The sequence below is a fragment of the Heterodontus francisci genome, chromosome 2 (assembly GCF_036365525.1).
Source record: "Heterodontus francisci isolate sHetFra1 chromosome 2, sHetFra1.hap1, whole genome shotgun sequence".
In the NCBI taxonomy this organism is placed as follows: Eukaryota; Metazoa; Chordata; class Chondrichthyes; order Heterodontiformes; family Heterodontidae; genus Heterodontus; species Heterodontus francisci.
The window spans coordinates 220195703-220208647 of NC_090372.1; the positions used below are offsets into that span (position 1 = coordinate 220195703).

Here is a 12945-nt window from a genome sequence, read left to right on the forward strand (position 1 = left end):
AATAATAAAGGAATTAAGGGATACGGTGAGAGAGCGGGTAAGTGGATCTGAGTCCACGAAAAGATCAGCCATGATCTTATTGAATGGCGGAGCAGGCTCGAGGGGCCGGACGGCCTACTCCTGCTCCTAGTTCTTATGATCTATGATCTTAGGAAACAGGGAAGGTTAACAGGTGACCTAATAGAGGTTTTCAAGATGATGAGAGGTTTATATAGAATAGATAGAAAAAAAACATTCCCTCTGGTGAGTGGGTCCATAAATAGAGGTCATGTATTTAAAATTATTGGCAAAAGGTCTAGAGGGGAAACAAGGAGAATTTTTTTTCACTTGGAGAGTTGCTGGAATCTGGAATATTCCACCTGAAAAGCTGATTCCATCAATAATTTTGAAAGGGTTTTGGACAAGTACTTGAGGATGAGGAACTAACAGGGTTACGGATAAAAAGCAGGAAGCCAGCACAGGCTCGACCGGCTGAACGGCCTTCCTCTGTGCTGCAAGTTTCTAGGAGGATAGTTTGCAAAAATTACCCCCGGCGAGGCAACCAAAACTTACCTTTCCTCCTGGCTCCCTGACATCGTTTCTGGACGCTGGGCTGTCGTCCCAGTAGTGGCCACCACTCCCAGTGGCGCCTCTGGGACTAGGAGCTGCCCACCCGCTGATTGGCAGCTCAATGAGGCGGGACTTCCTCTCTCAAGTGGGTGTAAATCTTGCCTCGGAACAATTAAAGCCTGGAGAGCCGTAAAATATGGAACGGATCCGCAGGCGAGGCGGAAGTGGGTTTGCCACCGACTTTTATGTCGGAGGCTGGCTCCCGTCCACGCACAGTAAAATTCCGGCCAATGTCAGGAAGCACTTCTTCGCACAAAGGGGAGTGGAAATCTGAAACTCGCTGCCCGAAAGGCTGTGGATACTGGGGGTGAATTGGAACTTCCAAGACTGAAATGGATAGATTTTTGAAATAAAAACTGAAAATGCAGGAAATACTCAGTAGATCTAGCAATGTCTGTGCAGAGAGAAACAAAGCTAACATTTCAGGTCAGTGACCTTTCATCAGAACTGATGGATTTATGTTGGGTGATGACATTAAGGGATATGGAAGCAAGGTAGGTAAATGGAGTTGAGGTACAGATCTAATTGAATGGTCTAACTGAACGGCAGAACTGGCTTGAGGGGCTGAATGGTCTCCTCCTGTTCCTAACTGTGTAAATGTGTCTCGGACAGGGTAAGCATCAATGATTCTGAGCACAAACTGTAAAGTACAAACATGATTTATAAAAACACAGAAAGCAGCGGACAATCCTTGGTTGAATAAATTCTCACAAGAGCCATCTCGTTGTTAAGAACATAAGAAAATATGGAGCAATGAGCAGGAATCCCGAAGCCCCCACTCACCCTCCTCCTGGAACACCCCGTCCTTCACCAGCTTGAATGAAATGAAGACAGCTCCTTCCTCCTGCAAGGACTTGGAGTGAGGCGGCATGGACCCTGGGGTGATGCCTCCAATGTCAGCATGATGCCCTCGGCTCGCTACGAAAAACACCGCGTGAGAAACACCCTTTCGGAATACCTGCAGGAGACAATAAGCAAGAGGAATGTCTGGATCAAAGAAAGAAAGAAATAGCTTGCATTTCTATAGTGCCGGTCACAATCTCAGGACGTCCCAGGACAGCCAATAAAGTACTTTTGACGCGTAGTCCCTGTTGTAATGTAGAAAACACAGCAGCCAATTTTGTGCACAGCAAGCTCCCAAACACCAATGTGATAATGACCAGGTCATAGAAGCATAGAATGCTTACAGCATTCAGCCTGTTGAATCTGTGCTGGCTCTGTGGAAGAGCAATTTAGTTAGTCCCACTCCCCAACCCTTTCCTCATGGCCTTGCAAGCTGTTTCTTTTCAGGTTCATATCCAATTCCCTCTTAAATGCTTCAATTGAACCTGCCTCCACCACACTCTCAGGCAGTGCATTCCAGATCCTAAACACTCACTGAACCTGCCTCCACCACACTCTCAAGCAGCGCATTCCAGATCCTAAACACTCACTGAACCTGCCTCCACCACACTCTCAAGCAGCGCATTCCAGATCCTAAACACTCACTGAACCTGCCTCCACCACACTCTCAGGCAGTGCATTCCAGATCCTAAACACTCACTGAACCTGCCTCCACCACACTCTCAGGCAGTGCATTCCAGATCCTAAACACTCACTGAACCTGCCTCCACCACACTCTCAGACAGTGCATTCCAGATCCTAAACACTCACTGAACCTGCCTCCACCACACTCTCAGACAGTGCATTCCAGATCCTAAACACTCACTGAACCTGCCTCCACCACACTCTCAGGCAGTGCATTCCAGATCCTAAACACTCACTGAACCTGCCTCCACCACACTCTCAGACAGTGCATTCCAGATCCTAAACACTCACTGAACCTGCCTCCACCACACTCTCAGACAGTGCATCCTAGATCCTAAACACTCGCTGAACCTGCCTCCACCACACTCTCAAGCAGCGCATTCCAGATCCTAAACACTCACTGAACCTACCTCCACCACACTCTCAGACAATGCATTCCAGATCCTAAATACTCACTGAACCTGCCTCCACCACACTCTCAGACAGTGCATCCTAGATCCTAACCACTCACTGAACCTACCTCCACCACACTCTCAGACAGTGCATCCTAGATCCTAAACACTCGCTGAACCTACCTCCACCACACTCTCAGACAGTGCATCCTAGATCCTAACCACTCACTGAACCTACCTCCACCACACTCTCAGACAGTGCATCCTACATCCTAACCACTCACTACATGAGAAAATCTTTTCCTCATGTCACCATTGCTTCTTTTGCCAATCACCTTAACTCCTTGTCCTCTGGTTCTCAACCTTACCGCAAAAAGGAACAGTTTCTCTCTCTCTGTCTAGGCTCCTCATGAATTTGAACACCTCTATCAAAGCTCCACTCAACCTTCCCTAAGGAGAACAGTCCCAGCTTCTCCAATCTATCCATGTAACTGAAGTTCCTCATCCCTGGAACCATTCTCATTTATCCTTCTGCACCCTCTCTAAAGCCTTTACATCCTTCCTAAAGTGTGGTGCCCAGGGATGGATACAATACTCCAGTTGAGGCTCAACCAGTGTTTTATACAGGTTCATTATAACTTACTTGTATTTGTACTATATCCCTCTATTTATAAAACCTAGGATCACGCATGTCTTTTTAACTGCTTTCTCAACCTGCCCTGCCACCTTCAACAATGTGTGCACATAAACCCCAGGTTCCTCTGCTCCTGCACCCCCTTGAGAATAGTATCCTTTATTTTATATTGCCACTCCTTGTTCTTCCTACCAAAATGTATCACTTCACACCGCAGGCTTGGGCCCCAGCTATTCACAATATATATTAATGACTTGGGTGAGGGAACTAAATGTAACATTTTCAAGTTTGCAGATGAGACAAAGCTGGGGGTCGGGCGGGGCGGGGGGGGGGGGGGTGTGCGGGGGGATGTGAGCTGTGAGGAGGATGCAAAGAGGCTCCAATGTGATTTGGACAAGTTGGGTGAGTGGGCAAATGCTTGGCAGATGCAGTTTAATGTGGATAAATGTGAGGTTATCCACTTTGGTTGTAAAAACAGAAAGGCAGATTATTATCTGAATGGTGATAGATTGGGAAAGGGGGAGGTGCAACAACACCTGGGTGTCCTTGTTCACCAGTTGCTGAAAGCAAGCATTCAGGAGCAGCAAGCGGTTAGGAAGGCGAATAGTATGTTGGCCTTCATTGCAAGAGGATTTGAGTACAGGAGCAAGGATGTCTTACTGCAGTTATACAGGGCCTTGGTGAGACCACATCTGGAGTATTGTGTGCAGTTTTGGTCTCCTTATCTGAGGAAGGATGTTCTTGACCTGGAGCGAGTGCAAAGATAATTTACTAGGCTGATTCCTGGGATGGCAGGATTGATGTATGAGGAGAGATTGGGTCGACTAGGCCTATATTCACTAGCGTTTAGAAGAATAAGAGGGGATCTAATAGAAACTATAAAATTCTAACAGGACTAGACAGGCTGGATGCAGGGAGGATGTTCCCGATGGCTGGGGAGTCCAGAACCAGGGGTCACAGTCTCAGAATATGGGGTATGCCATTTAGAACCGAGATGAGGAGAAATTTCTTCACTCAGAGGGTGGTGAACCTGTGGAATTTTCTACCGCAGAAGGCAGTGGAGGCCAAATCATTAACTATATTCAAGAAGGAGATAGATATATTTCTTAATGCCAAAGGGATCAACAGACATGGGGAGAAAGCGGGAACAGGGTACTGAATTAGTCCATCAGACATGTTCTTTTCGAACGGCAGAGCAGGCCCGAAGGGCTGAATGGCCTACTCCTGCTCCTATTTTCTATGTTACTATGTAACCCATCCTGGTCCCACCTCCCCCAGAACTGGTCCTAATGTCCCAAGAATAAATTCCTCCCTCCTGCACCATCTCTCCAGCCACACATTTTTTTTTTAGATTAGAGATACAGCACTGAAACAGGCCCTTCGGCCCACCAAGTCTGTGCCGAACATCAACCACCCATTTATACTAATCCTACCCTAATCCCATATTCCTACCAAACATCCCCACCTGTCCCTATATTTCCCTACCACCTACCTGTACTAGTGACAATTTATAATGGCCAATTTACCTATCAATATTCAAGTCTTTTGGCTTGTGGGAGGAAACCGGAGCACCCGGAGAAAACCCACACAGACACAGGGAGAACTTGCAAACTCCACACAGGCAGTAGCCGGAATCGAACCCGGGTCACTGGAGCTGTGAGGCTGCGGTGCTAACCACTGTGCCGCCCATCCATTCATCCACACTATCCCCCTATTTCAATACGCACTAGTGTGTGGTATTGGGAGTAATCCAGAGATTACTACCTTTGAGGTGCTGCTTGCTAGTTTCTTTCCTAGCTCCATAAAATCTGTCTGCAATACCCCATCCCTTGTTCTACCTAGGTCATTGGTACTGATATGGACCATGACCACTGGCTGTTCACCCTCCACCCCCCCTCCCCCCCATCCTAAATTCTGCAGCTACTCAATAACATCCTTGACCCTAGCACCAAGGAGGCAACATACCAATCTGGATTCACATCTGCAGCTGCAAAAACACAAGTCTGCTCCCCTAACTATAGAACCCCCTATGACTATTGTTTTCGTGATATTTTTGAGCACAGGGAAAACATTACTGTAGATCAGCCTTGATTTCTTATGCCCTGGAGTGGGACTTGAACCTGGAACCTTATTTCTCAGAGAGCAAGAGCACTACCCACTGAACCACAGCTGACACACGATGTAGAGCGAGCTTTACTCTGTATCTAACCCCGTTTTTTTTTTGATGGGGACAGTGTAGAGGGAGCTTTACTCTGTATCTAACCTCTGTTTTTTTTTAAGGTGGCCTTTATACCCCAGGCCCCTTTTATATTTTTCACATCGAGGGGGCCTTTATTCCTCCAGGCCCCCTTTATGTACATATTTACAGTTTTAAAATAACTTTATTAAAACCAGATAAATAAACAAAAAACTCAAATTAAAATGCCATTCTCGGCATCGACGATGCACCCCAGTCCCTGCGGTGCCCACCGGTCGCGGAAGGCCTCAAGCGTACCGGCGGAGACCGCATGCTCCTTCTCCAGGGACACCCGGGCGCGAACGTAACCGCGGAAGAGGGGCAGGCAATCGGGGAGAACGGACCCCCCGATGGCCCGCAACCTGGACCTGTGAATTGCCACCTTGGCCAGGCCCAGGAGCAGACCGACGAGGAGATCCTCCTCCCGGCCCAAGCCCCTCCGCGCGGATGCCCAAAGATCAGGAGCGTGGGACTGAAGTGCAGCCAGAATTTGAGGAGCAGCCCCTTCAGATACTCAAATAGGGGCTGCAACCTCGCACACTCCGTATATATGTGGAACACGGACTCGTCCAGGCCTCAGAAAGTACAGGTGGCCTGGGAGTCCGTGAACCTACTTAAAAGCCTATTGCACGGGACTGCTCTGTGCAGCACCCTCCACCCCATGTCCCCGATGTAAAGGGGGAAGACTCCCGCGTAGAGAGACCTCCATCGGGGTTTCCCCTCGCCGCCAGATGGCAACGCGGACCTCCAGGGCGTGTCCGGCCGGCTGACGAGGGCGAGGAAGTGGAGAGTGTGCAGGAGCAGCCCGTACAGGAAACCCCTCCGCGCCGATTGGAATGGCATGGAGGGCATTTCCGAGAGGCGGCTTGGGTTGTGTGGGACCGGCTCCCGAGGAGGGTTTCGGGGCCTGGGTCCGATGAGCAGTTCCGGCCGAGCGGGGGTCAGCTCGGCCGGAATCGCTCCGCACTCCCGAGCCCCCTCGCCATCCGCAGTGAGGGGCGTCCCGGGGGTTTCGGCTACTCCTCTGCCCGCCGGACCGTCCCCGGAGTCGGCCGCCCGGACAGCCGAGGCGCTCTCCTCCGCTGGCGGCGTCTATTGGATGTGTGGGGAGAGCGGGAGGAGGTGCTGTGGAACCACTCTGGACCGCCGAGGTGGAGCTGGCGGCCGGGAGGTTGGGGCAGTTCTTACGAACATGCAGACGTGGCACCGCGCCCCATCCGAGGTCCAGAAGACGCGGTAGGCCGTCCCCTGAAACTCTATACCGAAGTGGCCCTCCAAGACCTCCTCCCGCGCCAGCTGCATGAATAGCTGGCGGCGGAAGGAGTAGACATGTCGGAGGCTGTGCTCCCGAAGACCAAGCGGGACTGGGGTGATCCCTGACCTCAGCTCCCCCAGATGGTGTAGGTGGGGGAGGAGGAGCTCATCAGGAATGAAGGGTGGGACGTTCGACAAGATTACACGATGCGCAGTGACCCCCAGAGGGTCCACTGGCAGGAAAATCCCACCCACTGTGAGCCCCGTACTTAGGGCGAGGGACACAGCCCACTCGGTCTTCAGGAAGAACACAGCCTTCCCATACATCTTTGAGGCTGCAACAATGGCTGAGGGGCCGACAACCACGGCCATTGCCTTAACACAAGCCTCAATAGTCATATTAGGATGGGTGTAACTCTTCACCTCATGCTTTGATGTTAAGATTTTAAATGGTGACGGGGTCACAGGAGCAGCTGTCGCAGCTGCTGCAGCATAGGAGGGCCCCGCCACCGGAGAGGACTGAGAAGTCATGGGGTAGAAGAGTTACAAGCACTTTGTTGAGAGAAAAAAAAGAAAAGAGCAAATACAATAAATCAAAAATGTAACACTTAAAGGATGTAGCACAGGGGAAGAGGCTGAGGGAGAGGAAGGCCAAGAGGAATCAGTCTTTGTTAGTATTGCACAAGTCTTGTAGCTGGTCTTCCAGTTGGGAGGGTGGGGTGATGTCTTCACCTGGGTCAGCTGTGAGCTGCCCAGGCACACGCCTCCTTCGATGTTCAGATAATAAGTCTCTTCACCTGGGCAGCTCCAGCTGTCCCAGGCTTAGTAGTTGGGGTGGGGAGGGAGCTCCCTATCCAAAGATGTTAAACACAGGAGCTCCCTATTGAACAATACAGCCCCACCCAAGGTCTTCAGGTCTCTTCTTTCCCCACCCCCAACAATCAATGAAAAAGACTTTCAGTACCAAGTAAACTCACAAAAGAGCTTCCAGTTCTCTGCCTTCCTTCCTTTGTTGAAATTTGGAAAATACTTTTGTTTCATTTTGAATCTCCCTCTTGCAGCAGTCACACAGCCTCCAACCTCTGCACACAGCCACAGTCAGCTGCACCTCGTTGATGCACTCAGGCTCCCAAATCAGAGAGCAGCCAATCCCAGTGCTGTACCTGTCCTGGGAATGTTTGATGGGACAGTGTCGAGGGAGCTTTACTCTGTATCTAACCCAAGTTGTCTGCAATCTCGAAACATAGGAGCATAGGAAGAGGCATAGCCTGTTCCATCATTCAATGAGATCATGGTTGATCGGCGACCCAACTCCACATGCCCGTCTTTGTTCTGTATCTCTTAATACCTTTGGTTAACAAGTCTATCTACCTCAGTTTTAAAATTAACAGTTGATCTATCATCAATTGCCATTTGCAGAAATGAATTCCAAGCTTCTTCCACCAATGTTCCGTTTAACATCTGTATGTTGTCCACGGCTGGCTTGTTGCGCTGTGTGGTCCATTTAAGATTGATGAATGGCTCCGCATGCGCACATCTTAAAGGGACTGCTCCTTGTGTGCAGCCAGTTTGTTCCCTGCATGGCACATTCCCGACTGCTGTGTGGCCACACACACCCATGCAGCTGAGAGGAAATGCTGGTCTACAACCTTTTGCGTATAGAAGTGTTTGCTAATTTCACTGCTGAAAGGTCTGCCTCTAATTTTTAGACTATGCCCCCTCGTCTTAGTCTGCCCAATCATCGAACATTGTTCCTATCTACACAGGAGTGTTTGATGGAAAAGAAAGTGTTCCATTTCCTGGGACTACCGTTCATTACCTTTAAGAGCAACAAATTCATCCTAAAATGACTCGATAGACCAGCAGGTCTTTTGCACTTTCAATTGTTTTGTTTTATTTGTTTCATGGGATGTGAGTATCACTGGCAAGGCCAGCATTTGCTAACCATCCCTAATTGCCTTGAGAAGGTGGTGGTGAGCTGCCTTCTTGAACCTCTGCAGTCCATCTGGTGTAGGTATACCTTCAGTGCTGTTAGGGAGGGAGTTCCAGGATTTTGACTCAGTGACAAAATCACCAGAGCTGGTTGAAATGTACCCCAAGTTGTTCAAAGAAACAAGAGAGGAAATAGCAGAAGGTCTGACCACTATTTTCCAGTCCTCACTGGATATAGGTGTGGTGCTGGAGGATTGGAAAACTGCTAACGTTTTGCCTCTGTTTAAAAAGGCAGCGAGGGATAGACCAAATAGTTACAAGCCAGTCAGTCTAACCTTAGTAGTGGGCAAATTATTGGAGCCTATTCTGAGAGACAGGATAAACTGTCACTTAGAAAGGCACAGGTTAATTAGGGATAGTCAGCATGGATTTGTTAAGGGAAGATCTTGTTTGATCTACTTGATCGAATTTTTTGAAGAAGTAACAAGGAAGATAGATGAGGGTAATGCAGTTGATGTGGTCTACATGGATTTTAGCAAGGCTTTTGACAAGGTCCCACATGGCAAACTGGTTAAAAAATAAAATCCCATGGGATCCAGGGAAATGCAGCAAGGTGGATACAAATTGGCTCAGTGGCAGGAAATAAAGGATAATTATTGACGGGTGTTTTTGCGACTAGAGGGCTGCTTCCTGTGGCGTTCCTCGGGGCTCAGTACTGGGTCTGCTGCTTTTTGCGGTCTATATTAACGATTTGGGCATGAATGTCGGGGGCATGATCAAGAAGTTTGCAGACGACACAAAGATTGGCCGTAGGTAGTGAGGAGGATAGCTGCAGGCTGCAAGAAGATATTGATGGTCTGGTCAGATGGGCAGAAAAGTGGCAAATGGAATTCAACCTGGAGAAGTGTGAGGTGATGCATTTGGGGAGGTCAAGCAAGGTAAAGAAATACACGATTAATGGGAAAATACTGAGAATTGTAGAGGAAGTAAGGGACCTTGGCGTGAATGTCCACAGATCCCTGAAGGACAGGTTGATAAGGTGGTGAAGAAGGCAAATGGAATCCTTTCCTTTATTAGCCGAGATATAGAATATAAGAGCAGGGAGGTTATGCTGGAACTGTATAACTCATTGGTTAGGCCACAACTTGAGTACTGCATGCAGTTCTGGTCACCTCATTACAGAAAGGATGTAATAGCAGAAGAGAGGACTGGAAAAATGCAGCTATGAGGAAAGATTGGATAGGCTGGGGTTGTTCTCCTTGGAACAGAGAAGGTTGAGAGGAGATCTGATTGAAATGTACAAAGCTTTGAGCAGCCTGGATAGAGTGGAGGTGAAGCGCCTATTCACCTTAGCAGAGAGGTCAGTGACTAGGGGGTAAAGGCCCGTTCAGGTCTGCAAATGAGACCCGACTCGAGCCTGACAGAACCCCATCTGACCACGAGCCCGACCCAGCCCAAGTCCTTCCATTTTATCCCGTGCCCGACCTGACCTGACCCGACCATCAGTTAACTTACCTTCCATTTTTCACTTTGTTCCTTACCTGCACAAGCTTAAAATAACTGTTAAGTCCAAAAAGTAAATTAACATTAAAGTCACTTACCTGAGGTGGTGATAGAGCGTGTCCAATCTGGCCATACCCGATATGAGCCCGAATGCCGGACCCGGAAGTGCGACCCGACCCGACCCGAACCCGACACATGTCGTCAGGTCCCGTCGGGTTTGGGTCGGGTAGCACGCCTTTATTAGGGGGCATAGATTTAAAGTGATTGGTAGAAAAATTAGAGGGGAGAAGAGGAAAAATGTTTTCACCCAGAGGGTGGTGATGGTCTGGAATTCACTGCCTGAAAGGGTAGTTGAGGCAGAAACCCTCAACGCATTCAAAAGCAGTCTGGATAGGCACCTCAAGTGCCGTAATCTGCAGGGCTACGGACCAAATGCTGGAAGGTGGGATTAGAATGGGTGGATCGTTTTTCAGCTGGCACAGACACGATGGGCCAAGTGGCCTCTTTCTGTGCCTTAAACTTTCTATGATTCTATGACAGTGAAGGAACGGAGATATAGTTCCAAGTCAGGATGTTGTGTGGATTGGAGGGGAACTTACAGGTGGTGTTCCCATGCATCTGCTGCCCTAGTCCTTCTAGGTGGTAGAGGTCGCGGGTTTGGAAGGTGCTGTCAAAGGAGCCTTGGTGAGTTGCTGCAGTGCATCTTATAGATGGTGTACACTGCTGCCACTGTGTGTCGGTGGTGGAAGAAGAGAATGTTGAAGGTTTTGGATGGGGTTCCCATGTGTCTGCTGCCCTTGTTCTTCTCACTGGCTGGTGCAGTACTGCACAGTATTGTGAATCTTACCGGTGTGATGACAGTGAGGTCAGGAAGATGGCTGCCTCCTGCGCTGGGGTGGTTGCTAAGGATGACATCACCTTCTTTGAGGTCATCACCTAAATGATTAATCTGTTGAAAAAAATCCACACGGAAATCAAATGGAATCCAGTCACTTGCCAGCTTCAGAACCCTTTCCATCTCCTGCTCCCCCGCCACTCCACTCGATGACAATGAGATTCATGAGTTAGTCTGCGCTCGGTGAAGACAGGTGGGCTGTTTGACTACATAGGGCTTCACAGCTAAGCCTGGTCCTTTCCTCACCCTGAATCCACAAACCAATGCATTCACCAGTGGGAGGCAGGGCAGGAGGTGGGAGGGGTTCGGAGAGGGGCTGAGGGAAGATCAGGTGGGTGGGGGACGGGTTAGGGTTGTGATTACAGTAGATGGGGGATGGGGAGAGATTTGGTGGGTGGGGGAGGGGTCGGGGGAGATAGGCTCAGTGGGGGGAGGCTGAGTGAGAATGAAGGGATGTTGGTTGGTCGGGGTTTTGGTGATTGGGATCAGGTTGAGAGGTAGGTGAGGATGGGGAAAGGCTGGTTGGGAATGAGGGAGGTTGGTTGGGTGGGGATGAGGGAGTTTCTTGAGTCAAGGTGATGATTTGGAGTGGTTGATTGGGTGGGGATGAGGGAGGTTGGTTGGGTGAGGGTGATTGAGGATGGGGAGTTGTTGGTTGGGTGGGGATGAGGGAGATTGATTGGGTGGGGAGTGAGGATGTGGAGAGGTTGGTTGGGTGGAGATGATGGAGGTTGATCGGGTGGAGAGGGAGGATGGGGAGCAGTTGGTTGGGTGGGGATGAGGGAGGTTGGTTGCCTGGGGATGAGGAGGTTGGTTAGTTGGGGGGGTGAGGATGGGGAGTGGTTGGTTGGGTGGGGATGAGGGAGGTTGATTGGGTGGGGGGTTTGGAGGTGGGGGAGTGGTTGTTTGGGTGGGGGGTAGGGAGGACTGTTACTGGATAGTGACTGGGAGAGGGAACCCAGGTTGATTTTCTTTGTTCTTTTCCCATTACCTGACCCCAAAGCCATTGAATGCCAGTGCTGCACCAAGAGCAGGAATTTAACCGTATCCCTCTCCCGCTGTGCCCCAGGACCTCACATTGAAGACCCTTTACCCAGCATGCCATATTCTGTTCCTAACGCACTTTGGCCACAGACATATAGATTGATACTCGTCTGAACTGTATACAGAGATTTACATGTGACTGCAACTCACTTTCCCAAACTTCATAACTCCAACTCCATGCCTTATCTCTGAAGGTGGTAGGATAAGTTGAGAAAAGGCAGGAGAAAAGGCTTACGGAATCCTTGGCTTTATAAACAGAGGCATAGGGTACAAAAGCAAGGATGTTATGGTGAAGCTTTACAAAGCATTGGTTAAGCCCCAACTGGAGGATTGTGTTCAATTCTGGGCACCATTCTTAGGAAGAAGGTCTAGGTCTTGGAGAGGGAGCAGAGGAGTTTTATTAGAATGGTACCAGGGAGGAGGGACTTCATGGAGAGACTGGAGAAGCTGGGATTGGTCTCCTTGTTGTGGGATCACCTTAAGAAGGGACCACCTTAAAAGGCTGTAAGTGAATGTCACTAGAGGAAGTGATGTCACATCAGACATGACTGAGAAGTTGTGGGTGTAGCCTGACAGAGCGAGATGTGTGTAAATGTGTATAAATAAATGCTCCAGCTAAGTTATAATGAAAACCCACATATTCTTTGGATATTACTTGGAGTCCCGTTAGGGATATGTTTTTTTGAAGTGCACCAAATATTACATCATGGCAACACTGATTTTTTCTGAAGAATACAACATGAGCAAACAAAGACCTGGAAGAACTCAATAGTACCACTGGAGGTCCAAAGTAAAAAACTGCTCTCTTCAGCTTAGAAAAACGAACAAACTGTGCAAACAAAAAGCAGTTAACATCTCATTCTTAAAAGGGGCAGGTCTGCAAAAACGAACCTAACTAAAAACCAAAACAGAAAGCTGT

The 12945-nt window shown here is 49.1% G+C and overlaps 1 protein-coding gene across 2 annotated transcripts in view; it reads right to left on the bottom strand.

Moving 5' to 3' along the window:
* Positions 1 to 12945, bottom strand: part of oplah (5-oxoprolinase, ATP-hydrolysing) — a 203186-nt gene that overhangs the window by 28837 nt on the left and 161404 nt on the right. For both annotated transcript variants that reach the window (XM_068016020.1, XM_068016011.1), the window contains exons 19-20: positions 10935 to 11036; positions 1393 to 1567 (exon numbers count right to left, since the gene is read on the bottom strand). In XM_068016020.1, coding sequence (XP_067872121.1) covers positions 1393 to 1567; positions 10935 to 11036 — 277 coding nt within the window. The remainder of the gene's footprint in view (positions 1 to 1392; positions 1568 to 10934; positions 11037 to 12945) is intronic.